This window comes from Scophthalmus maximus, chromosome 1 (assembly GCF_022379125.1).
Source record: "Scophthalmus maximus strain ysfricsl-2021 chromosome 1, ASM2237912v1, whole genome shotgun sequence".
Classification (NCBI taxonomy): domain Eukaryota; kingdom Metazoa; phylum Chordata; class Actinopteri; order Pleuronectiformes; family Scophthalmidae; genus Scophthalmus; species Scophthalmus maximus.
Window position 1 is genome coordinate 8,644,356 of NC_061515.1, and position 27,433 is coordinate 8,671,788.

The following is a 27,433-nucleotide window of genomic DNA, read 5'->3' on the forward strand; positions in this document are numbered from 1 at the left end:
AATATAATAAACATGTCTGGTATATTTCTAACTTGTAATTTTTTACCGTTTAAGGAATCTTAAATTGATTAAAATAAAAATAAAAATATTATTGAGTCAACCTGATCTAGACTTTTAGGAATCTGAATAATGCTTGAATTCTACAGCAGAACTGTGAACCTAAATCTTTTTTTTTTTTTTTTTCATTTTTGAGCCTGGACCTGAAAATATTACCACATACAATAACACGTTAAACAAGAAATGGCCTTTACATTTTTGCACATAAGCATGCACACCCCCTCAAACACATGCAAGACTACTGCGATATATGCACGTACACAGAATGAGGTTGAGAGGAAAATCCTACGCATACCTACTTACACACACACACACACACACACACACACAAGTACGCACACAGTCGAGCATGTGGCAAGCAGCAGCAGCTGCTGGGTGTATAATTAGACTGTTTTGAAAGCTGAGAGTAGGACAGCAAGACTTTCACCTGCAGACTTTAGAGTTACCATGACAACCAGTTGTCAGTATGACAATACGACTTTGTAATACCAGCTATATTATAGATGTGTCCATAGGCTTGGTGCCCTGAAACAACAAAAACACAGTAAGAGAATGAAAAACACAATGGCAAACAAAGTGTGGGACATGAAACCTGCTGTGACAGAGGACAATGAGATCATATTTGACCCACAAAACACAAAATGTCCATAACACGTGTGCAGGCAGCCACATAGGAGGTTATATTGAAATACTTGTGAGTCACAAACAATGATCACTCAATGATCACTTCACCATATGCTGAGATTTCTGGCTCCCAAAACTCACTTTCCATCTCACTGTCCATCCCTTCTGTTTGAATACAGCCACATCTACATGGGATTTTGTGGGGCGAAAAAATATAGTGTGACAATAGGTGATATTTAATGCCAGTAGAAATTCCAATTTACTTAAAAAGTAGATATACCCCTCTTAAGATGATCTGGGCTGTGAACAGAATGGATCATGACAAATGGGAAATATCATAGAGTACGTATGAGAACACATTTAGAAAAATAATCGACATAGTTTAGTTGAAACACTGTGCGCATGTAGCCGATATAAAGTGACATTAACAGACACAAGAATCCTAATAATGAACAAAAGTAATTTCAAAATTGAGGTTCGCGACGGGGAAAAACAAAGCAGCACGATGAACTTCTGACCTTCAAACTGACCGTTGCCTTGCTGTTGCATGCAGAGAGTCGACATAGAGCTCCATCTAGTGGACAATACTGGGAATTGTTAAATTATGACTGAAAATGTTACTTTCGGTAAAAATGGGCTGCTAGATTGAACCGTTATGACCAGTGCTTTGCACCATTTATTGATTGGGAATGTGATATGTGATACAGTAGACGAGTTGGGTGACTTCTTGAATTGATGGGGGCTGATTTATTTTCAGGGTCCTGCTATTGGTGCCTGCTGGATCACAGTCTGGTACACTTGACCGAGTCATTGTTAATATTCTTAGCCGCCCCTGTGATTTCCCAATAGTGACCCTAAGACAAAATGTTGTGAAAGACAAGAAAAAAATGACCAGAATTTTTATTTCAATAGATATGGATATATGCAGATAATTCATACATATATGCTCACTAACATTTCCATGTCTCCTGTTCATTAAAAAAACTTTATTGTTTTGTTTTTTGAACTTGAGCACCACATTATTTGTGCCCTAAGATATGACGTCAATGCTTCTCACCCAATAAGGGGCGAGTTCAGAACAGTATTCAGTTCAGAATATGACTCTATAGTAATGACATGGTTGGGTTTTTTCGCGGATATTTTGTATCAAATCCCCTAGTTAAACTTAAATTCCATTCAGAGCGTTGGAAATATTCACTGCATGAGTCAGTGTCAATGTGTTTCTTTTCACTTTTTCATTAATACAAAAGACAACTGTGTTTTTTGTCTTCTGTATTTAATTGCGTATATTTTGTAATTTAGCATTTTTTTACTTCCCGCATTTATGTATATTTATGAGTTAGATTTTCTTTTAATGATATTTTCAGGTTTGTAGGTAAGACACAGTACTTTTGAAATTATTTCAATAGCAACACACTCCCAGAAAATAGAAAAACATATGGGCCAGCCGTCAATGGTGAAATAGACTAGCAGGCCAGAGCTTGGTCAGGGTTAGTATGATGTTAAAATGGGTTCAGACTGACGTGAGGCAGAGTAAGACCCATCTGCTGCCCTGTGCTCTTCAGCCACCACTAAATGGATTAAACCTTTAGCACACACAGAGCTCTCATCTATATGTGTGTGTGTACCAGGTAGTGGTGGTGTTACATCTCAAAGGAGGCACAGCGCAGTCTGACCTGTTTCCATTCAGCCAGCTGTTGCTGTCTTTTATGAGGACACCTGCTGCCGGACCCTACGGCACATTTCCACTAATCGATCGAGGGAATGTCCTGCATGTCAGTGACTGTTGCATCGCCTGTTGCAGTATACAGATATTCACAATGTCAAGGACTCTGTGTTTTGCTCAGGGCTACGTGATTGAGAGGAGAGCACTCGTTCATCTACCCACGTCATAAATCTCCGGCCTTCTACCGTCATGAGGGGAAAAAACATTTCATTTAAGAGACATTAGAGTCAACTTCACTGCAATACAGTTTGTGTTGTTTGAAAGATAAAATAAAATATTAAAATGAAAAACAAAGAAATTAACCGAATGAAATAGTTTAACATCAAATAACAACTTCTTGAATTATGTCTTTCTCCTCAAACAAATTAATTCTGTTCAAACAACCGCTGTGGGTCAAGACTTCAGATATTAAATATAACACAAGGGTATAACTTCTAGAATTGTCCCTTTCAGACGACTGGTATGTTGTCCCTGTCAGCTGTTTGTATCTGCAAACTACATTTCTTTTTCTCATATCATAACGGAGTCTTTTAAGATTGAGCATAGCCTCATCACTTACATTTGACAGCAACATACAGTGTTAATGAGGAAGTGTAAGTGTGTTTGTGTCTGTGTGTTGGACAGACAGGCCAAAGAATGGGCTGTGAATTTCACACGGACATTCTTCACATGCATCGTGTCATCGAGAGACTGATTTAAATCAGAGAGATTCTCGCATCCACACCGTCTTCATTTCTACCAATTTCTGTTTTGTAAGATTATGTAAAAATACAATGTCTGTTGTTTTGCAAGTCTTGCATTGACTCACAGTGCGCAATGACCACGTCTTTTTTCATGGTCAACACAATCTAACCTGTTGAACTGTTTTGTCTTGTTGTGTTGAGGTTTTTTTTGAGATGATTGAACTTATCAGCTCCGGGAGTTGGCTTTAGCTGTAGTGCTGTGTAAGAATGACAAGACAAACAGAGCGTTCAGAGCTGCTATCCAGATTAAGTTAATGTACTTGGTTGTGAGGAGGGTCAAGGTTACTGAAGTGTAAGGAGCAGAATGTTTTGCCTTGACCAACAGATGGCAAGCTGAGATTAGACAGCGGACGTGCTCATGGTTTGGCCGAAGCTGATTCTGATTCCCCTGACACCTTGCAGCAAAATAACAGCACGCTTTACTTGTGAATTTTTACCGTTTTTTTAAGTTCCCGAGCATCAAGAATATTAAAGGATTAAATCAGATCTATTTTCCCATACAACAATAGTTTGTTTGTTTCCCATATATTTTAGTTTTTATGCATTAGACAAACTAAAATGTTTTATCATAATACATTCATATGCATTAAAGCACCACAGTGACGTTGTGTTTACACAGATTACAGTAGATGTGCAGGTTAATTCCCTGTAGAAATCCAGGGATGTCTCTGTGGGAATGCAACAGCCTGAGGTCAGATTAACACTGGAAGAGACCAGTTGGACTTAGGGCTTAGAGACAGATCAGTGTCAGAGGATATATAAACCAGCTCAAACATATAGTCAGTCACAGATACACAGTGCAGCACTGTCAACGATATACCTACAATATCGAGTTGTTTCTTACCACAGGTCTGGTAGGGTCCACAAATACAAATTAGGCAAAGGATTAATTTGATCGAAAAATCACAAGGACGTAAAGGATCAAAGATCCCCCCTACACAGAGGACATCTACCTTGTTTTGTTTTTGTGGTCTACTCTGCATCAGCAGCCATGGTTCTGGAGGACGAGTGTGACTCTGTCTTTGAGCCTCAAATCACTGTGAGTATCACCGAGAGTTTAAGTTAACCTTGAGGTCAGATTCCCCGCTGTAGCTCTAACCCTTCGGTTAAGTTAAATGATTTTTTTACCATGTAACTTTTGTCTGCATGGCCACAGGGACCACTGGTCAGTCAGCTGTGTGTCATGTGGTCAACATCAGGATATGGTTTCAGTTTGCAATTAAAATATTATTATAATTTTTTTATTATTATTATTTAAGAAAATTTAGTTCATGTAAATACAATAATAAGATGATATGAATGCAGAGACTGTGCAGATCAATGGTTCTGTGATACCAAAAATCAAATGTCCTCTACAACATATCAGATATTTGTGCAATTCACAAATGTGTTAATTTATATCTCCAGCCACACTCAAGGGGCAGAAACTCAACGGGCCAATGGCCAACACAAACTAGCATGTCTGGATAATCTGTGCGACCGGATCTCTGTTTTGAATTCAGGAGGAGTATGTGGATACTCTGTTTGGCAAAGTCCACTGCATCATGAATGGGACTCCGAGGGTTAACCGCCCCGTCATCCTGACCTTTCACGACGTGGGACTGAACCGTAAGTCTCACGTCTCGACCAGCCAAGGAAACAATATACCTGTGAATAAGTGGAACAAATTTCAAACCTTACCAAAGACGCAGTTCAGTGATTTCTATTTTCCCTTCCCCTACAGACAAAACCTGTTTCGAGACTCTGTTCAACCACGAGGACATGCAGGAAATCATCAAACATATACCTGTTTGTCACGTTGAAGCACCCGGACAACATGAGGGAGCCAAAACTCTCCCCACTGCGTAAGAAGACTGTCTCTCTTTCTACAGCAGTCTTACTAACATTGCAATCATAATTAATGCTGTAAATACAAGATTATTTGATATGAATATTCATATTGGAATTGATAAGACTTTTGACCTCTCAGGTATACCTACCCCACCATGGACCAGCTGTCTGAAGCACTGCCTGCTGTCCTCAAACACTTTGGGTAAAACCGACTTTATTCACCAAAAATTCTTCCTTGGGCTCTCCTTTAAATGAAGGGATGACAGTTGACCGAAGGGCCTTTTGACCTTTTGACTGTGTGTGCGCTCTGCAGGTTGCGTAGCGTGATTGCACTGGGAGTCGGAGCAGGAGCCTACATCCTGGCGAAATTCGCTGTAAGTTTAAACATATTCTCTGAATCCCGTTTCAACTTGAAACAGTGGAGAACAGATTCTGACTCTGAGTTGTTAACATACTCCTTATTGTGAGAGACAAATAAACGAGATGACTCCTGTGTCTGTGTAGCTAAATCATCCTGATCAGGTGGATGGATTAGTTCTGATCAACATCAACCCCAACGCTGAAGGACTAATTGATTCAGTTGCAAACAAGGTAAATAATATGTGTTATTAGTGTGTGTTGAAGATTACCTGACATGCATGCTGAATATAGATTAGATTTTTTTTCCACCATAAGAATTTAATTGATTGTGATACTTGAGCGGCTATGGAGGTGTCTTTGTCCCAGTTTTGTGTAATTGTGAGTTTGTGTGTTTTGCTTTACAGATCACTGAATGGACCCACACTCTTCCAGACACTGTCATCGCACACTTGTTTGGAAAGGTAAGGTATCAGGCGCCATCTTTAATGACTGGCTTTCGTTACCATGACAACAAAAGGATGGACACACAAATGTTAAACAACTTTGTCAAATGTCCACTGGGTCTTACATATCGGACACAGAACATCTCCGTCTGAATTTCCAACTGCTTTTTCAGGAGGAGATCCAGACCAACCATGACCTCATTGCTACGTTCCGTCACCACATCACGACAACAATGAACCAGTCCAACGTGAGTCAGTTCTTCCACTCCTACAACAGCCGCGGCGCTCTGGAGGTCGAGAGGCCCGTTCCTGAGGAGAACATCAATTTCAGGACACTCAAGTGAGTAAAATAGTCTCGTGTTTTCTCATACATTCCTTTTTTATGGTTAAATGTAATCTGTTGCAGTGTTTAGCCAAGGTTTCACTGTAAAAGAAAGCGGTTTGTGGCAAAGAAGCCTAATTCTGAGTAGCCAGCAAGTTCATCACAAGTTCTTCACAAAAAAACAATCTGAAATACGTCAAGCTCGGCCAAACCATGTTTCTTACCTTATCTGCCAATAACGCCTGTTGACCTACTTTTTTTTACAGGTGTTCCACTCTGCTGGTCGTAGGAGATAATTCTCCAGCTGTGGAGGCTGTGGTTGACTGCAACTCTAAACTCAACCCCACCAAGACCACACTGCTCAAGGTAACCAGGCCACTGGTTGATCGGAAAATGAAATAAACAACCAAGGAATTAGAAAGCACATATATGCATATTTGATATATTTTTAGGCCTTTATTCAAAGAGTTTGTGCTTTGTCCCTCCAGATGGCCGACTGTGGGGGACTTCCTCAGGTGGATCAGGTAGGCTATGATTATGTGAATATGTATTGGCTACTCTACCTACAACATTGTAGAATCTCCACCTCCGATTGGCTGCAGGTTTTTAACACATTACATCTTTCTCTCCACAGCCAGCCAAAGTGACTGAAGCCTTCAAATATTTCATCCAGGGCATGGGATACAGTAAGTAACAATATCTTAACCCTAAACTACTTTAAAGGCTTAATTCTTCCGTGGTCTGCAGGTGGCTCTTTGTTCAGTTACGGCAGATACACATGATAATTCAAATCAATTCAATTCAATTTAAATAAAATGAATATCCTTATCCCACCTTGGGTGTTCAGAACAGAAAATGTCAAAAGCAGTTATCACAGTTAAGTGAATTTAATGTAGGTTGAATCAATAGTGTGTTAAATCCACAACATCAACTATATGTGAAATAAAATTTGAATAAACTCTGAAGGGCAGATGCAGAGTAACACACACTGGCCTCTTCTCTACCTCCAGTGTCCAGTGCCGGTATGACCAGACTTCGCTCACGGACAACCTCCAGCTCCAGCATCTCGTCCTTCGATGGCTCTCGGAGCCGCTCACACACCAACGACTTGCAGCGGGGCCGAACGCACTCACAAAGCACAGAGGAGAAGCGCGGGCGCTCACAAACCGACGTCTCCACGGAGAGTTTTAGAAATATGGGACAGAGCATCTCCAAGACCACTGAAGTGGCATGCTAGAGCGCACATGCCCAAAATCCCATTCACTTAATTTATACCTCATTATATTTCCCCGGCTTCAACCTTCATTCTGTCTTCCTACCGCTCATCATTCGGTAATGCCCTTAACTGCACTATCTCTAGCTGAAAGGTCACAGGTCATACCTCCATCCCATTGTCTGTACCATTCTGTATCCATTCATCTTTTCCTTACCAACTCAGCCTTCTGCTCTCTCTAACCTGCCCTGAGTGTTATATTCCATGCCTCTTTATCTGTGCTCTTCTTAACTTTGTCTTTTCCTCCCTTCACCTGCGCATGTCCTTTCTCCCCTTTGATTCATTCTGTAGATATTTTAATTAATGCACACTTTATGTGAAAAACATGAAAGCTGAAATATATTATTTAAAAATGGAGTCCTTAAGCTAAATCATAGGTGCACTTGTGTACAATGAGTATAATAATATGCAAAGATAACATATCTGCTAGTGTGAAAACTTTGTATTCATAACTGTTGGGATATGTATTGATTTTATGCTACTTGGACAGCCGTGGATCATCAACTGTAGGGATGTGTTATGGATATAACATCAACTAAACTCAATGACTTCATTCACAAAATGGTTTAAACTTTGGGTGTTTAGTGAAAAAGATGTGTTATATTCAATTCAAATTTTGAAACAGATGTTATGTATACATTTCTTGTGCTTTCAGTGATTAAACACATTTCTGAAAACAAAAAAAAGCTTGCAGCTAACCCTAACCCTAACCCTAACCCTAACCCTAACCCTAGGTTTATTGTAGATTGTATTTCTGTAATTATTCCACTAGATGGAGCTCTATAACCTCCTCTGTTCTCTCTGAACATCTGGGTCTAACGGGTCAGGTTATGAAGCCAAATAAGTGTTAAAAGCGTGTTTGTTAATTCACATCCCACTTAAGTTATTTAACTATTTTCCAATATTTAAAATCCATCTTATCATGGGGCAAGCCGAAAATAACAGTACAAGGATGAACCATAAAATTTGAATTTTTGGCAAATCATTCCAAAATGACTACAGCACTATTCATGTCAATGAAGCCAATAACATTCAAGTAGCCCAGCATCGCTTCTAACCAATTCAGTCATACAAATATATGAGTGATACACAATATCAGCTCTCCACCCACAGAATACTGTGATGTTTTACTGCATTGAGTATGACTGAGTAGAGGAAAGGCTTGTGATCTGCAACATGGCTCAAGGTTGATTTACTCTTTCCTTTCACTCCGGTGGTGTTTAATAATAAAGAACAGAATAAATGTACACGAAACATAATATATTTTTTCCCAGCATCTGCCAAACTGTGTGACTGCCAAATGTGTAAATGTATAGACTACAGTGGTGACCCTGCGGATACTACGCTACTCTGATGTAATGAGTTTTAATCCACCTAAGTGTCACCCTCCCTCGCACCATCATTTGCATTACTCTTCCTTGTGGATAAGAATAACCTTTAATTTGAATGTGTGTCTGCATGCATTTGTGTGTGTATGTGTGGATATTAGATGCATGCATGAATATACGAGTAGGTGGGACTGTGTGTGTAGGCCATCAGCAGACAGATTGTTTTGGGTTGTGACTGTGAGACAGTAGAGGTACGCAGATAACAAGGCAGCATAATGGCAGTCAGGATCAAAATCACAATAATATTGTTTGAGTATGTGTTTGTGTGTCTCACTCTCCCTCTGTGTGGGGGGTGTATCTTTATTTCAAAGCCTCTTTTGTTTGGCTTTCATTATGACACTATGATGAATAATGCATGGCAGAAATCTCTTAAGATCAGCCCTAGGACTGTGGGTTCATGTATCCCCTGTTGCCAATGATTTCACTGTGCTGTGGTGCATCGGGCTTCACCGTACTAACACTAAATCCTGCAGATTTCCATTAGCAGATTTTTTGTAAGGTTGATTTAACGACTGCCTTGCCAGCACAGTGGTCGCTCACTCAAAGTGAGATGGACAAAGTGGAGAGCAATTTAATTTCATCTATAGCCTGCACCCAGCTGCACGTTGCACATGGTTACACAGTGAAATAATAGCTGTTTTGCTTGTGCCCCCACCAATACTTCTACCTCCTTACCTACAGCAGAGGCACTTTTGATCGCTAACTGTAACTGAGTCTACACTCTTTCACTTTCACACTGTGTAGTCTATTGTGGTAGAACCCTGCTCTGACACTTCCCACCCCACCCTCATATTTTCTCATCTGATCATGATATTTTTTAAACATATTCAAAAGAGTCTTTGAATATGCCCTAATTGCACCTCATATTGAAGATGATATGAATGGTGGATGTTTCATTTGAAAAAAAAAAAAATATATATATAAGGGGGGTACCTTCAGCTGGCACCGGTCTCGTACAGCAGGGCCCCTCTCTCCTCCTGTCAGTGAGCCCTGCCAGCTGCGGCCATGTTGGAAAGACTCGGGCTCCAGCAGCGGCAGCGGAGGCAGCAGGAGGAGCGGCAGCGGAGGCGGCGGCGGCAGGAGCAGCGGCAGCGGCAGCAGCGGCAGCAGGAGGAGCGGAAGCGGAGGCGGCAGCAGGAGCGGCAGTGGCAGCGGCAGTGGCGGCAGCGGCAACAGCGGCAGCGGAGGCAGCATGAGGAGCGGCAGCGGAGGCGGCGGCGGCAGGAGCAGCGGCAGCGGCAGCAGCAGGAGCGGCAGTGGCGGCAGCGGCAGCAGAAGGAGCGGCAGCGGCGGCGGCAGCGGCGGCGGCAGCGGCTGTGGCAGCGGCAGGAGGAGCGGCAGCGGCAGGAGCGGCAGCGGCAGCGCCAGGAGCGGCGGCAGGAGGAGCGGCGGCGGCAGGAGCGGCAGCAGGAGGAGCGGCAGCAGCGGCAGCAGGAGGAGCGGCGGCAGCGGCGGCAGCAGCGGCAGCGGCAGGAGCGGCAGCGGCAGGAGGAGCGGCAGCGGCAGGAGCGGCAGTGGCAGCGGCAGCGGCGGCAGGAGGAGCGGCGGCGGCAGGAGCGGCAGCAGGAGGAGCGGCAGCAGGAGGAGCGGCGGCAGCAGCGGCAGCAGGAGCGGCAGCGGCAGGAGGAGCGGCAGCGGCAGCGGCAGGAGCGGCAGTGGCAGCGGCAGCTGCGGCAGGAGGAGCGGCAGCGGCAGCGGCGGCGGCAGGAGGAGCGGTGCTAACAGCTAGAGTCAGTGGACACCGATGACCGGGCACGGCGCTGTTGTGGACAAAAACAGTCGCGGAGGGAGAGACTCACAAGCGGAGAGACACAGCCACCGAGCCGGTTCTGGTGCCGACGCGTGAGAGCGTGTAGAATTCAAACACACTGGCCCGGAAAAAAAAGAAAAAAAAGAAGCGGTGCTCGGTTCACGGGGGAGTAGGTGCGGCCGGGGCTCCGCGGTGTAAGCGGGTGAGTATATCGATCCTCTCCTGCAGGCGGATTGAGTGGGAATAGCCCACTGTTAGCTGAGCTAGCCTAGCATTAAAGGGGGGGGGGTTACACACACACACACACAGACAATGGGGTTAACCCCGATTCAAGACGCGCTGGTGGGTGTGTGCGAGGAGCCGGTATCAGGGTTTATGATTCAATACGTCGTGACCTGGCTGATATGAAATAAGCGGTCACGTTGACAGCACGGGAGTCATTTGTATTCCTCAGACAAGACGGTGGTGCAGTGGCCGCGACCAGCCCTCTCTGATTCAACGGCCGGTTCAAAGGTCCCGAGCCCAGGGAGGGTTTCTGTCATGCACAGCAAGCAACGTTGTAGGGTTAATACAATAACAATAAAACAACCATTATTACATAATCGGCGTTTGGTTGTGCAACGAGCTGCATCGGACTGAGATGTATTGCAAAGGGCTTAGGGACAAAAGGAGAAGTGTCTTCTGGTGCTGCCTCGTCCACCACTTCACTTGAGGACCATTGATTGATTTGTATGAATTTGTTTTTTCACAATTGTTTTTTTTTTTTTATCATGCTGTTGATGTTTAGGTGTAATACCAAAAAATGTACAGAGCAACACACACACATTGTGTGCAGCCTGGTGCCCGTGCAGTTCTGTGGAGGGGATTTGACAGTTTTCCCATTAGGAGTGTGTGGTGTCAGAAGCTGCTCCTTGTCATGTCTCCTGCAAATTCGTTTTCTTTACCTGCCCCCTTCCACCCCCCCTCCCTTTCTTGTGGCCTGCATTTATGCAAGCGTTGCCTCAGGTCGTCCCTGTAGTTGTCCTCCAGCAGCTTAACTGGAGGGTCAGGACCCAGTGTGTGTCCTCAGATATATATATATATATATATTTTTCCTTTATGCAACCGTGGACAAAAAGACTATTTCTGATATTAAATGACACCTAGCTGACAACATACCAAGTCCGACGAGGCAACGGTCGTCAGCTTCCAGTGAATAAACTCAAAATGTCATCTTTTTTTTTTCTAATAATGTAGGATTTTTTTTCCACCTGTTCCTGGGAGAAGTAAAAAAGGGATATGAAAGTTTTTTTTGTAAATTAATTTTTCAAGAAATTTCACTTTGAATAATTTCTTTCAAATTTCACTTTCACTTGGTGTTTTCACACGCTCACTTTTCCTCCTTTGGATGAACACAACCGCCTCTCGGTGCTATGTACTATTGAAAGGCTGGTTAATGTTTGCACGATTGCTTATGCAGTCAGTGCACCAGTTCATGGCTCTCCTCCAGTGACGTATACATCAGTCTTATAACAACATGACTCATGCGTATCAAACCCTTTTTTTCTATCCTTCATGTGTTGTCACTGTGCCTATATGCTGAATCTTTTCCACTTAAATTGCATTTGCAAGGAGAAATCATATTTTTTTCACACACTTTTTATTCATGCAAGGGATTAATCAGCCTGCACGTTGCCGTGGCTTTGTCGCTCATCGTCCTCTGCCGCGCCTCCTCTCCCTTGACTTCCACTAATCCGAAGAGATAGGGACGGGGGTAAGCGACGCCGAGAATTGATCGATGTCTACTCCTGTCTGTTTTCAGTCAGGGACAGATAAAGACGTGTGATGAGATGAGAGGCGGAGGAAGAATTTGTGGCAAGGCAACATGAAACGAAGGCTTAGGAGAAGGAAGCAGCAGTTTGGAAATGAAACTCGGCCCCCAGGTGTGTGAGTCGGAAACAATCAGTGGGCGGGTGTTTTCCCTCTCCCATAAGTGACAGCGCACAGTGCAACTAGGAAGTGGAGACACGGGAGGAACGTAAACGGGCGTGTGATTTAGCCGAGGTCCGGTCCTCTGTGTACCAACTGCCAACATGCAGTTCTGGGATTTCCTGGGCTGCACCAATGGAGGTATGTAGGTGTGTAGTCACACTGACGGCTCTGTGAGTGCATTTGACTGTGATTGGACCGGTGTGTGGGTCCTCTGTGCTACAGGCAGGTAGAGAGGGTCTGGCAGGATGAGGGCTGGAAAGGAATTTGCGCTGCTCACCGCTGTGCAAGCAGTTGCATGTGAAAACCTCACACACAGGTAGCGTGTGGAGCACAAACAAAGACACAGAAGCCTTTTGATATAGTGTCCGCCTGCGCTGTTTTCCTTTGAGAAACCTGGTCAATTGGTTTTGACAACGGATCTTGACAGTGAAGTGATTGTGTGTATCTCATCTCCTGAATGGTTTTGGATCCTGCTCGCCACGCCGTCCTCCGCAAAACACAGCTGAATGTGTGCCGTCCTGTATATGTGGAGATCTGTTTGTACCTGTAATTTTAGGTTTCTTCTTTTATGATTGATGTCCAGTATAACAACCTATAACAACTACTCTTGTCAGTGCTGTTCTTACTGTGACCGTAGTTCTCATAGAGTGCTTAACAAAACGTAAAAAAACTGTCACAATTTTTCAGGGCCAGTTTGACTCTAGGTAAGACGAGCATAGAAGTTATCACCGTTATAATCCTGGTCCATTGTGTCCTGGCCAGTCAGTCATGCTTCACACTCGTCCTGTGCATCTAAACCTGTGTTCAAGAAGTGTTCAACTTCACATCAACAGGCACACTACATAAAACCTGATCTTCCAGACTCTTTTGGACATCCACGTCTGGTCAGACCTGTACCACAAAGAGTTAAACATCAGATTTCTGTTCCTGTATAAATACACAGCTAAACAACCACAGGCCACAGAGATCGAATGTCAGTTCACTTGTTCACATGGCTGCACATAGGTGCGCAGCTGACCAAGGAGAATATGTGGAGCAGATGTCTGGCAATTGATGAAGCTGTGAACAGTTTTTGTTATATAAAGCTTGGTAGAGAGATTGAAAATGATCCACGGTCCAATGGGAATAAAAAAGCATTGTGTGTCTGCAGTTGTTTAGCACATTAAAACACGCACACACCCTTTTAATCCATAAAGGGTGCAAAACTCTGCCTTATGATTTTGCTTAAGTCTTGTGTCTTGCCTCAATTGTGGTTACTTTATTTTGTATTGTATTGAATTCCAGGACAGTTCTCCCTCCAACACCCATCCTGTGCCCCGGGCTATGTGCTCTGTTATTACACTAACAGCTATGGCTGAGATACCTGATGGGTTGTGTCATATTCTTTACACTTGGACTGACAAGTATCACAAAAAGCCAGAAAACGTTGTCGAACACAGCTCTAGATTTTGTAGTTGCGTTACACATTTAGATTTGCTCTTTAGCTGATTCTTCCAGGCATGTCATTTTCCTGGAGCAAGTTGACAAATTACAAGTTTTAGAAAACAAATGTGCTTGATCTTGAGCATGTGTACAACTGTTACAGTCCCAAGTCCAGAGCTTGAAAACCACTGTTACAGAGGCTTCTTGTGGAGCAGTGTCTTTCATGTCTTTTGGAACAACACAGCAGCTGGCTGTCTGGAAAGACCAGTGAAAGTATGACTGGAAACATGTGCTCATGTTGTGTCATCATCAGTCCTCCACTATTTGCCCTCCAGGGCTCACTATTTTGTTTAGCCTAAGCCTTGTGGTCAGCGCTCACTGCCAGGCACTTTGATTGTGAAATCACTCGTTTTACACATTATGAAAATACATCTCTCTGCTCTTTAGGTTTAGTTCTTGATGTAACCTCAAAGTAATAGTAAATAGTAACGTTGCCCTAAACACGTTTATGTGACATAATTTGACATTCCCCTATGGCTGACATCCAAAAATATATATAACAAAAATTAGAACACCTGCTTCTAAAATGTAGTGTAACCTCAGTTTTGTATGGGAATCATATTCAAGGTTTTCTAGGATTAGAAAAAAACATATTTTTACATTACAGTTAGACTGTAGTAGGACTGACTGAATATATTGGTGCAAAATAATAATTAAAGTTTTTTGAAAGTATAGGGACTCATTTTTATATCAGACACCAGGCATGTTTTTTGTAAATAAAATGATTGAGATGAATTCATGCAAAAACCTATACAGCAGAATATCACAAACAGTGGGTATCAGTATCTAATAGCGAGATGCTTTATTCTCACTGGAAGAATTCAGAGATGTGAAGTTCCTGCGGGACCCCAGAGACGTGGTGGTTTAGATCAGTGTTTTTGTGAATATCTGAACATTAACTTTGGTGCAGTGCGCTGCAGCCTGATGTAGAGCCATAAAACAGCTTGCAAAAAAGGCTTGTTTGTTAAAAAAAGAAAATCAAACTATAAATCTATGAATTCAGAGGAAAACAGCAATAACAGCAGAGCATAAATGTGAGAGTGCATGCTGCAGTTCTGCCTTGTAAAATCTGTTGGCTTTTTTAAACAACCAAAACCGTGTTACTCTTCAAATAAAACAGTTAATAAATAATCCAGTTGGTCCGTCTGTGACATAACATACTGTATTTGGTCCACTCCACAAATATTTAATCACAATTTACATGAATTAGATTTTTTTAAAAGATAGAATTACTCAAAATAGGAAAAGTATTAGGGTTTGGATCTGATATCTTGTCCCAAGTTGATTTTTTTAGTTGTGGTATCTAAAGAATCATTTCTCGTTTTGTAAAGAGCAATGTTAAAAAAAACATTTTGGCAGTAATATAGCAGAAGGAAAACATTCTTTCAATGTCGGTCTGGATTTTAGCTCTTAAATCTCAGCATTTATTCTGTTCAATGAAACTAATGTTTTATCATTGCATATAAATCTTATAATTGAATCAAGGCTTTAATGAAGTAGAATTTAAAAGAAGAGCATGTGGTTCACATTATTTTTTTTGGCAAGTGAAAAAGCGCTGCATGGCTGGTGATGAACATAGATGAGGGATGTTATGAAGTAAATGCTCTGTGTACAGTTGAATTGATGTCGGTGCGCTGGAATATCTAGTAGTGCATTATGTTAAAGCATTTATATCAGCACACTGTTTGACTAATCGGACGCGTAGCTTCATTTGATTGAGTGTGCTTAAACAAATTAACACACAGGGCTGCCTTCCTTGGATTATATGAAGATTATAAACAGACAACATGGGAAAATGTTAAGTGATATCAGCAGATGTAAATACAGATGTGAAAAAGATAGTCCTCTGCCTCACTTCCCTATCACCGCAGTTGTCCCAATACTACAATGATGTTTCCACAGCTTCAACATACAATGACAGCTACCTCATTAAAGCTGTCGCTGCCACTGTGGCGACTTTATTCTTCTCTCAGATATTGGTCTCAGTTGTGAATCCGCTGTAGCCTGATACGCTGATCAGTGCAGAGGAGCTGCAAAAGGCTGTTGTTGTCCTTTTCTTGACGAGAATGGAATTGTGCAATGCCCTCAGCGTGGTGTCAGCTGTACTGTAGCCTCTATGTTTTACAGCCAGAGGCGATAGTTTTCTACTCTGAGTGGGAGTGAGAGAGAGAAAGAAAAAAAGGCCGGCGAGAGCGCGAGGTGGAAAATGTGATAGAGTAGGAGGGAGAAGTGTTTATGCAAGTGAAACAATTTTTTAAGCGGTTCTAGTGACAGATGTTTCAGCACTCTTTTAATAACTGGGTCTAGTTTGGGGGTCATTATTTGTGGATGTGAAAGATTAAAGTTGGATTTAGAGCTGGGTCATTTCAAGTTGAGGAAATGTCCCTCTAAGAGATAGTTTGGAACAAGAAAGGGAAGTGTCTTCAGCAGTATATGTATGTGTGATATGATATATATAGTAACTGTATAAATCAAAGGCAGATGTGTACGGAAAATCTGCAGCATTCTGTTTACAGGTATATTTTTAACACCACGAAAAATTTCAGTACATTCTGGAACCGTCCTTCCCCAATGCACTCAATATGGCTCAGTGTATCAACGCGTTGAAAATGTTCACATTTGTCACGAGTGAATTTAGAGATAGAGTGAGGGAGGTAGAGAATAATGCCAGCACTGGTGTTGTGTTGCTTTCTGTTAATAGCAGCTTCCTTTGTCGCCAACATTTTGGACTCAACTCTGCCAGGAACAAATTGGATTATGTGATTAGAGGAAATGATGTGGAATGGCAGAACACACACAGAACAACAGTGAATCAAACTATGTAAAAAAGTGTGTGTGTGTGTGTGTGTGCAATAACACAATTTCAATAACAATTTATTAATATACAACGTAACTGTGCCCCGATTCTATATGACATTCCTCGGCTACATCCATATTATTATGATTTCGTCTCCACAAGCGTTTCAGCTCCGTATCAGGATCAATCTCCATTCATACTAACACACCTGAAAACATTGGACACGTGCGTACCAGTGTAAAAAGCAGATTGTCTACTCTGCACTTTGTTACTTAGTTACAGAATGATGCTACGGATGAGAAACAACAAAGTAAGAACAGGGTTTTCTTCTATTGGAGTGACGATGAGGTGGAACTAGTACTTAAAGTAAGTGTTTACAACATTTTGCATTCACCGCTGGTAGTTGAGTCGTAACTGATAAGAACTAATCAGGAAGCAAATACGGGTGACCGCCTAATCGTTTCCAAACATCTCAGTTTTTCCTTGTTTATACCACAATGCAGCCCTGGAGCAGCGTGCATTTTTTGAATTTTTTTAGTTGGTTGTACTGAAGCTTTTCAAGTTACAATTTTGTTAACGTGTGTGTGTCCTATTTTCCCTACAAAAAAGTGAATTTGTTTCTTGCAAACATCCGGAGCATACTCATGATGTTGGTGTATAGCACAGAATGCACAGTAGTAATAGGCTGTATAAAAGTGGGACACAGCTTTTATCTTTCATATATCATAAGACAAAGCCTTGGCAGCCACATAAATCAGTCATGCTGCGTGGCTGTTGCTTAGTAACAGATGTCAGCGTAGCCTCAGTGTTGGACATTTCGTCATATTGCTCATTTTGGTGTCTTTTTTTTGTGATAATGTAGCACAGAGTGAGTAAAAAGATGAGATGGAGATGTGGTGAAGATAAGGGGACTAGGGGTTATGAGACAGATGTGCATTGGGCTGAATGAGGCCTGTAGGTGCAGTAAGAGCATGACAGAGCAGATAGATGATTTGCCGAGTCATGATTCTGGCCTTGTTCCGGCTGTCTGGAATGTAGCTCATATCAGATCCTCCTGATTGATTAGAGCTGCCGCACAGTCACTGGTTGGTCAGTGGTGACAAACTCAAACAGTGGATGTGCTTAGTGGGATAAGAAATGGACACTTGTCCGTCAAGGAAAGTAGTAAAGCTTTGTGATCATTTGGATCGGACAGTGTGGACTTTACAAGTGATGAATGTCCTCTTCGATGTGGCCGTTAGTTGTAGCGCTAAGGTTATTTGTCATTCAGTAAACAGAAAATGAATTGAGGATCGTTTTGATAAGTGGTTAATTATGTAAGTGATTCATAACTAATGGCAGTGTTCTCCCTGTCCATGTCTCAATGATCCTGTTATTTGATTCTCTCCTCTAATTCACTTCACCCGTCTACGCCTCTTCCCCCTTCTCTTCATACACCTCCATTTCTTTCCACGTTTGCTCTCCCTTTTTGTCGTGTTTTGGAGGTATATGGAAATTGGAAGTACTTGAAGTACTTGAAGTACAATATGTATAGATGGCTCATTACCATACATCTTGGTACAGTTTACACAAACTTCATGTGTTTTATGCACAGCTAATTTCAAAATGTGTTAAATTTGTCGGGGCTGGTAAGGGTCAGGAAAAAAACACAACAATCTTAAAGTTATTCACGTATTATCTATCGCGTCACCTCAAGGCATGCTGCATAACAGTGGCTCTCACGAATACATGACTTATTGACACGAACATACTGTGATTGTGAATAATTCAGTGCAATGTGGTGTCACTTGCAAACATTTATTAAAGTAAAATCATGTTTTTTTCTCTCTCTCTCTTCAGATATTTCCAGGATATCATACTACACTGGTGAGTAAACATTTTACCAGTTTCTTTTGGCAGATGTTTTTGAACCACCTGTCAGCTAATAGTAGCAATTTTTAATATGAATAAAAATTGCGAGCCACTGCAATTAAAATGGCAGTATTTATGGTAATTAAAAGATTCACTCTTCTTTATTTTTCACAAGACACAATGTTCTTTGGTCTGAGGCTTGACTCAGACTTAAAGAGGGCCAGTGTTACTGTGTTATGGTATGGATGAAGGTAGAGCTGAATACTTTCAGAGGTATATATACAGTCATTTTATGGTCCTTGGCTCCAGCCTCTCTCTCTGTTGCTAGGTAACTGTTGATTCTTTGTCTTTGAGCAGGATGTTGTATATTTGGAGTTTATCATTCCTATGCAGGACTGGTACACAATTTACATATCTTAACCTTAACTGGTGGCACTCTCCACTGGGAGAAGTTTTGGCAAAGTTGATGTTAACTGTTACAGAGAGTAACAGCAGCATTGGTACCCTGTGTAGAGATGGGATAAAGGGAGGATCTGGGGCCTTTAACCGCCCTGGCAAAACACTTATTCTCAGTAATGCTTGTCGTGGAAATTTGTTGAATTTCCCTAGTGAGGAATGAAATGTTTTGACAAAGATCTGCAGTGAGTTTTATTTCTCAGTTGGATTTACAGTGCACACAGAAGATGATAACAGAGTCTGACCAAGACGGGCTTAATGATCACAACTTCATTCTTAGTGGAGAGCATACTGAACATAAATTTCAGCCTCTTTGGGACAGAATTTATTCAGCAAAGTTAAGTGGTGATACGTTTTGAAACGCAGAAGAAGACCTCTGGGAGTCGTGGCTTGGAACGGGGCTAAATAATCTGACTTGCCACTTGTGATTGAAGACCAATAGGAAGTCGTTGAAAACTGATAATAAAAAGAGAAAATCACATCAAGTTCTAACAATGACATATTTTCATGTTCAAGTGACAAAGCCCAGACCTCTTGGAATTATGACTGGAGCAAAGGAGGCAGTCAGGTTATTCTAGAGCAACAAACTCGGCATAGTGATGAGGTCAAGGTGGATGGATCAATGAAATATCCGACATTTACACAGAAGACCACTGTTTGTTTATCAGCGCCGAGTGAGTATTTCAGTTGATTTTTGTTTCCAAACCTTAACACTGAGTTTATAATTACCTGTAAAACCACAACGATGAAGATCTCTTAATATTAACAAAGCCAAAATGTTTTCCTAAACCTAACTGAGTTGTTTTTGCGCCTAAATCCAACCAAACGTTGATGACAATATTATAATTTTTCAACAAGGGGCATCACATCATTTAAAGTTTTTATATGTCATGTTAAGGTTCATGGACAAATAACATATTAATGTTACTTAATTCGCTGGTCTCATTATTCTTGTTAGACGCAAAATCTAAATTTTAAATGATGGTAAATTAACTATATTTATATATCGCTTTTCTAGTCTTATTGACTGCTCAAAGCGCTCAACAGGACAAGTCACATTCACCCATTCACACACATTCATTCAGCTATTTAACGTCTGTCACATGTTACACTGCCGGAAGAGCCGTCGGAGGCAATTTAAGGGACACAACGGCATTGGGACTAGGAGAAGTCGGGATCGAACCGCCAACCTTCTGGTTAGTGGACGACCAACTCTACCCCCTGAGCCACACTCCGCCTCCGACCTTAAAATTGATCTATTGCAGTACATAGTTGTCAGTGTTTTGCAGCTGGTGGCCTGGCCGTGAAGTGCTCTCGATCATTTTGTGCTCTGGCACATTAGACGGGTTGAAAGTCAGAGTGCTTCACCGACAATGAAGAAACCTATACCTGCCGCAGGAGAAGGTGAAGTGTGTGGAGAGGAGAATATGGAGGACTGAGAGCAGAGACCTGTGGTCCGTGAAGGAGGGGAGACAGACAGACGGAGCAGAGTGATAATGACAAGAAATACAGAGGGAAAGTGTTGTAAGAGGTCAAAGAGTGGAATGTATGTTTTCAGTGGCTAAGCTCTAATCCTGGTAAAACCGTGTGTGTGTGTGTGTGTGTGTGTGTGTGTGTGTGTGTGTGTGTGTGTGTGTGTGTGTGTGTGTGTGTGTGTGTGTGTGTGTGTGTGTGTGTGTGTGTGTGTGTGTGTGTGTGTGTGTGTGTGTGTGTGTGTGTTCATACGAATGCCTGTTTACTTGGCATATTAATAAGTACTGTCCAATAAGTTTGCTTTCTTTCCACTGCATCGAAGTCTCAATTACAATATTTCTATCTCTCTTTCTTCCTGTTCTGCTCGCTCTTTCTCCTTCTCTGCCCTACACTCACACACACACACACACACACACACACACACACCAACCAACCTCCCCCTCCCTCCCTGGTTGTGCCTGTTAGTTAGCGGAGCAGCTTTTTTCGCAGCGTGGTCACAGCAGCCTATACTGAAAACACAGCACAGGAGAGTTTCTCTCACACTCACACACACACACACACAGTCGCCTACCTGCTTACCCACACGCACATTCTCACTCTCTCTCTCTCTCTCTGGCTTAAACACATACTCTCTCCCTCTACAGTCGCGTTGGGGCACTAATTTGACTGCTCAAGGATTGAGTTAGATGTATTGTGTGTGTTTGGCTGCAGCAGTGTATGTGTGTTTGAGGTTAGAAATAATGTTGTGATCTAGTTGGTCCTCCGCCGCTGTATAGGAAAGCCCTCAGAAGCCAGACTGAACGATGCACAGCTGACTGACTTCAAAACGGATTTATTGCATCAATTTGTTTTTGTCCAAGCGACTCGTGTGTGACATCCCTTTCTCTTCGTGTTCTTTCTCCATCCTGCCCGACTTTGCATCAGAGCTTTTCATGCTCCACCTCGCCCTTCTGGTCGCTGTAGCTTTATGTCTCTCTCTGACATCAGACACCTGCTCTGACCTGGTTAACTCCTGCAGGCTCCGAGAATTGTGGGACAGCTTCGGAGGATGTGAGGCTCCATTTCTCCCTGGGATTTCTTCGCTCTCTCTCTCTCTTCATCCCACGCACTTTCTTTCTTTTCTTTTCCCTCTCCAAGTCACAATTGTCTTTCTCTTTTGATGATTTTGTTCTTTCTCAGCTCATCTTTGAGTATCTCCATGTCTCCTCTTTCCCCTCTCTACATCATTCTCTCCCTGTCTATGCTCTCCCTTTTCCCTCCCTCTGCATCGGTCACTCCTCTACCACCATGCTCCATTTCTCTACGCCCCTCTTTGCCCTACATTTTCATCTATTCTTCACCAATGCCAGTTTCTTTTTTCTGTCATCGCTCTTGCCATCTCCTTGAGACAACATTGTGGATTTACTGAGCAACTCCTACCTCTCTTGGAAAATGGTACTTTCGTATAATTACACAGAGTCTTACTTTGCAGGCAAGGTCTGTCTGTTATTTTGTAACCTGCGACTAGAGATTCATGGCTGCGGGGAAGCTGCCCTCTTTGAATTTCACATCAAGGATTGATTAATTGGATCAAAAGCTCCACTGAAGACCAGGATTTGATATTTAGTGGGGATTTAGTGGACTGCAGGATAGCCTAATGCGAAGAGCATCATTCCCCCAACCACAGACGCCTGGCTTGAATGTCTGTTCTGTGAAGCTGAAGTGTCCTTGAGCAACTCACAGAATCCTTTCCAGCCGGGAGGGCTCAATCTCCCTGAAGTGGAGGAGCAAAGAAAGAGTTGCCTTACAGGGGTCATTACATATCACATTGCACAATGGTGAAGGTATTTTGCTGGGTTAAGGGTCACGACATAAACTGGGACGGATTGATTACTGAAACCTGGACCCTAAGCCACTTCCACAAGTCATTAAGTAATATGATGTTTCAGCAAGACGTAGAACAGGAAGTCACGGTCCTGTGATCAATAGGTCGGACTCCTGCACCAGATACTGTACTTGCAGTTTTGAGTTTCTCTCAGTTGTTTCAGTATCAGAAAAGAGGAAAGAAAGCCAGTCCTACAGGTCAACTTTGATTTGGATCATTTCTGCACGCTGGACCATTGTGTGAAGCTGCTGAGTCAGACTTCTGTATCTCAGTGTTGTTAAAAGGTGAAAACATTTTGTGCATCTCTGTCGGCTGGATTTGGACCCGGATGATGGATGTCGAGTGGAGCGGCTGCTAGCGGATAGACAGACACAGACTGGTGTTCTCTCAACCTCCTGTGGGTTTACTTGCTGTGTCACCACATTTTAGAGTACAAAGGATATTTGACATCCTCTTGGGATCTCTGATTTACTGAAGTTACTTACAACCCAGGGAAACTGGCATTGATTGATCTTTTTAATTGCATGTTTTTGTGGCTGTGGCAAAAAAGTTACACCGTGGATATCATCAACTCTGTAACCATTCACAGCCCAGGTACCAATATGGCAAGTCTCACCTTCTAGCTTTTTGGATCATTTTTGCTTTTGTTTGGATATCTTGATTTGTTCATTGCTAGCTTATTTAAATTTGCACACTGGGAATTTTCCATTGTTGCAACAAGCCAGATCAGCGGTCAGTCTTCGGCTCTATGCTGTTTTTTGGGGCCCAGGAGTTTTGTGAGGACCCTGTGGCCAGACCTGGAACAGCCCCTTTACAGAACAAATGGAGGACAGCGGCTGTATCCCTCTCTGCTGGAGCAAGGGGGCTTGCATCTATGCACAGCACCCCCTACCAAGTACGTACTGAACAGTCAAATCTATTGATGGCTATGTTATGGCATGACAGAGTGTTTTACCTGATGTTAAACAGCAGTGTGGGGAAGAAGCCATACTCAAGTGAATCGCATGTCCTCTGGTTCAAGCCTTTGTCTGAAAAATGAACAACACAGCAGTTGTGAATTCTTTTCTGTTCATGTACCAAGGTTACGTGTATACTCAGCTGTACTTAGCTTTGTGAATGAAAGTGTTGGAAGGTGATGGCTATGTTCGTCCTTGACGCTTTGATGTCAGTGGAACAACTCGGAACACACACAAACACACACACACACACACACACACAGTTATTGCAGGTCCCTTGGTTCGTTCGGCACATTGTAGACAAACATTCTTTTTAAATGGAAGTGACATTTAGACCAGCACTGAACAGTCACTTTGTGTATCATGTATGTATATATACAACCAGTGCCAAGCTGTTTCCAGTCCCCTGAGTGAGAAAGGGAGTCAGAGAACGATAGAGGGGGAGGGCAGAGGAAATTGTTTGAGGATGAGGGAAAGGTGAGACGGAGGAAGGAAGAGAGGGTGTTCAATAGGACGGGGGGATCAAATGGAGACTTGAAGGGAGGAACTATCAGGTCTGCGAGCATGTGAGCTGTGTGGCGGAGGAGATTAAGAGAGGTAGAGAAGAAAACAGTTGCAGATGAAGAGAGGGAATGCAGAAAGCAGGAGGTTCCAGGGAATTTGGGATGTGGGGAGTGGAAGAGGGCAAAAGATGCATACTTTGGAAAGCAAGAGACAAAAGAAAGAATAAATGTGAGGAACTGAGAGAAGAAGGGATGGTGAAAAAGACGCAGAGGCTCCCCCAGGATTGTGCTAACCACAGTAACCCAGATACCAGTTAGACGAGGAGATAAACCAGCCTTCTGCTGCTGCCACGGGACGGAGCTCATCCCCAGCCCTCTGTGGTTTAACAGGCAGAGTGTCAGTCAGTGGAGCCCCGCTGAGAGAGAGGGGGTGGTGGTGGTGGTGGTGGTGGTGTGCCTGGCAGCTGCCTGCTCCCCTCCTGGCTGCCTCCGTGGCCTAGTTGATTCGATTCCTCTCTTGTGAGGGCCTGAATGTGGGGATTTAGTGAAGTTACGCTGAGTAAAAATTGGTGCAGTGAGGAATGGATTAATTTGTCCCGTGTTGTGTGTGCTTCCACTATATTCAAGAAATTAATTCAAATACCTTTAGATCCATATATTTGACTGCCCCAAGTTAAAGTTTGCAAGGTATACAGTTGGGTAACTTGAGGGCAGCATGTGTAATATGATGCTTGTATGGTCTTTTCCATCACTTCAGCCCAACCCCATTCATGACCACTTCAGATATTTTGCCGACAAAACAGACAGTCCCAGTCAATGCAATTAAGAAAAAAAACAACATACTACTTGTTGGTAGTATTTGTGATTTCGAGGCCATGTCAATAGATGTTCTTTTGAAAAATGCTTCTTGGAAGCAGCTTAACAAACGTACATTTCCAAGTTATGAGTAACACCGTCGTTTTACAGCATTAAGTAGCTGTATGCACTTTAATGTAGGTATGCCCACTTCTCTAATAGGATTTCATTAAGATGTATGTAGTATTTAGGTTAAGGTAACGTGTTTGTGATTTTACGTCATATTGTGTTTTGTGTCAGCTTGTGCAGTGGTGTGATATAATATCTAATCTGATTACTGAGAGAGTGAGAGCCAGCTGATGTGGTGTGGGTGTGTGTGTGTGTGTGTGTGTGTGTGTGTGTGTGTGTGTGTGTGTGTGTGTGTGTGTGTGTGTGTGTGTGTGTGTGTGTGTGTGTGTGTGTGTGTGTGTGTGTGTGTGTGTGTGTGTGTGTGTGTGTGTGTGTGTGTGTGACTCTATAACTCTATAACTCCTCTGGTGAAACAGCTTCTATTTAAAAATTGCAGTCAAAATAATGTCCCCAATACATTTTTTATCTTGCCCCTCTGAGAGGAGGCATGAAAGCCGGAGCCAGTGCTGTTAAAGCAACTGGAGCAATGTCGGGCAACTGTATCGCAATTTATGTGGACTGGGTGTTCCATATAGCATGTTTGAGAAATTAATCAAAAAATCTTACAGCAAACCCTGGTGTACTGCATTAAAAAAAAAAGTATGCTGTGAATTAGACTTTTGGCAACACGATTTTAGTATTTGTGCTCGGTTTTGATGTCATTGCTTTGATATCCACTAAACACAAAACCTGCTCCCACACAGCATATTGTATTAAAAGACTATCGATAACTCAGAGAGATTGATTTTGAGGAGTAATGTCATTAAAAGTTTGAATGCACCTGCACTGCAAATATAGTGCCAACAGCAGCTGGAATGGTTTGCAGTTTTAAACCTCTGTTCCTTTCCAATGCAGCAGTGATCTTCAACAAGGTTGTTCAATAGACAAACAAAAAAGAAGCCCTGGAACCTGAAACCATCCCAGCGAATACAGAGAGCCTCGTCCTTTCTGTTTAGAAAGCTTGAAATCTGTGCAGCAATTAAAGTAACAGTAACTATAAATGATCTGCACTACAACATTTTATATTATAAGTTGTACCCAATGCTTTCATCATGGTGATAGATTTCATCAGATGGACAGCAGATTGGTAGTTGCTGTCATAAAGAGATCATTTAGTGGTATTGTTAAGGGATTTATAGCAGTAGCACATTCTTCAAGGATTATAACAAGCCACCTAATAATCCAGTAGTATCATAGACAAAGCACTGTCCTATCATTTTAATTGGATGATGTTAGTAATTCAGTAATTTTTTTTTATTAATTCGCATCTACAATAATCTTTTTGTAATGAAGCCTTGAGTGAGGGTCTGTTGGGTCTGTGACCATTGTACACTGACCTGGATTCATCAAATCTTTTCTATCAGCTCCTTTTTGCACAAAAGATAAAAGCAAGTAGTTCAATTTAGGACAAATCTTTTTCAAGCTCTAGAAATTATTGTTATAAGCAAAAAAAGCAAAGGATTTTTAAAAAGTGTGTCCAATAACCATTCTAACAATATTCTACAAAGCATGCACGCGTCCTCAAAATGAAAATAACATTCATGTCACAACAGTCTCGACAATAAGGACTGAAAAAGAAAACTAGCGCAGTGCCTCCCCACACATCGGATGTAATAATGCGTATCGGACTTGTGCACACACCCACAGTTTCACACACACGCACACACACACACACACACACACACACACACACACACACACACACACACACACACACACACACACACACACACACTTTCGATATAGAAAGTTTCTAGGAGAGAATGCTGAGTCAAGTTTATAGATGCATAATGTTAACCTCTACACTTTTGTTGCAGTCACTGTATATTTCACTTGTTGTCTTTGAAGAGGCAACCGTAGGTCAAGCTGTAAAAAGTGCTGAACCAACTTTCCCTGGATCAGTTTCCATATTTTAGTTTCTTCTGTGTTCTGGCCGTGACCTGAGCACAATACAGGAACACGTTGAAAGAAGTGGGGGTCTTTTTGCTTGCTGCTGTACAGTATTGAAACGATAAGGGTTGACGGTAACAGTAACTCAAAACACATTTGTCTGTTGGGTTTATTATCTCCATGAGTCGCACAAAAAAAATATCAGCTCACATTGTTAAATAACCAGGTAGATGATGTTGCATCACAATTTTAGTCAGGTTTTTATTTCATTTATAAAAAAAATAATATCAGTTGTAGAGAACATTCAAAACACTGGTAATGAGCAATGAAATTATTACTTCAGACTTTACTTTCACCGCCACGAGAACCAGAATTCACAGTCGGCTGAAACCAGTCACTGGAGTGATATTGACTCAACAAGGCCTGCTGGGATATCCAGGAAGTCACAATATGATCTGACACAAGAATGAGCTGCAGAGTGTGTGTCTCGCACACATAAGGATAAGACATGTGACGATGAAACACCAGTCGGGAGAAGGTGTCACATAATACAACTTACAAAGGGGGTAAATGGGTAAAGGTGAGGCAGAGACAAAAATGAAGAATTTTTTGCAGGATGGTTTGTGCTCGTCTCTGCTTAGTTCTGGTTTGCATTTATTTAGCACTGCAGCTCTATGAAATTTCTCAAAGCACCACAGGAATCCCTTTCTC

The 27,433-nt window shown here is 42.3% G+C and overlaps 2 protein-coding genes and 1 long non-coding RNA gene across 35 annotated transcripts in view; 2 read left to right on the forward strand and 1 right to left on the reverse strand.

Annotated features, from left to right (window-relative positions):
- Nucleotides 1-3,943: 3,943 nt before the first annotated feature.
- On the forward strand, nucleotides 3,944-8,625 carry LOC118315833 (protein NDRG1-like). The gene is made up of 12 exons (XM_035643436.2): nucleotides 3,944-4,189; nucleotides 4,653-4,758; nucleotides 4,874-4,994; nucleotides 5,120-5,182; nucleotides 5,294-5,354; nucleotides 5,485-5,571; nucleotides 5,745-5,801; nucleotides 5,957-6,123; nucleotides 6,372-6,471; nucleotides 6,594-6,629; nucleotides 6,740-6,791; nucleotides 7,116-8,625. The coding sequence occupies exons 1-12, from the start codon at nucleotides 4,142-4,144 to the stop codon at nucleotides 7,340-7,342; spliced, it is 1,125 nt and encodes a 374-aa protein (XP_035499329.2). The 5' UTR covers nucleotides 3,944-4,141; the 3' UTR covers nucleotides 7,343-8,625.
- Nucleotides 5,790-9,905, reverse strand: LOC118315841. Its single transcript, XR_004794955.2, has 3 exons — nucleotides 9,700-9,905; nucleotides 6,330-6,483; nucleotides 5,790-6,092 (listed from the first exon to the last, which is right to left on the reverse strand). It is a non-coding gene; the product is annotated as an uncharacterized LOC118315841 (long non-coding RNA).
- Nucleotides 9,906-10,406: 501 nt separating this feature from the next.
- The window catches only part of LOC118291873 (focal adhesion kinase 1-like), a 55,126-nt gene continuing 38,099 nt past the window's right edge, over nucleotides 10,407-27,433 (forward strand). For 9 of the 33 annotated variants that reach the window (XM_047332616.1, XM_047332619.1, XM_047332617.1 and 6 more), the window contains exon 1: nucleotides 23,163-23,305. In XM_047332616.1, coding sequence (XP_047188572.1) covers nucleotides 23,233-23,305 — 73 coding nt within the window. In that variant the 5' untranslated portion in view covers nucleotides 23,163-23,232. Of the gene's footprint in view, nucleotides 10,719-12,247; nucleotides 12,626-18,605; nucleotides 18,633-23,161; nucleotides 23,306-27,433 lie in introns of those variants that run through there. The other 24 variants (XM_047332667.1, XM_047332668.1, XM_047332677.1 and 21 more) reach the window with 8 other exon arrangements.

Coding starts and splice junctions, on each gene's coding strand:
- LOC118315833 (XM_035643436.2), top strand. CDS start 4,142: ATGGTTCTGGAGGACGAGTGTGACTCTGTCTTTGAGCCTCAAATCACT. Junction 5,183..5,293: donor GCTGTCCTCAAACACTTTGG/GTAAAACCGACT, acceptor TGCGCTCTGCAG/GTTGCGTAGCGTGATTGCAC. Junction 6,472..6,593: donor CCAAGACCACACTGCTCAAG/GTAACCAGGCCA, acceptor TTGTCCCTCCAG/ATGGCCGACTGTGGGGGACT.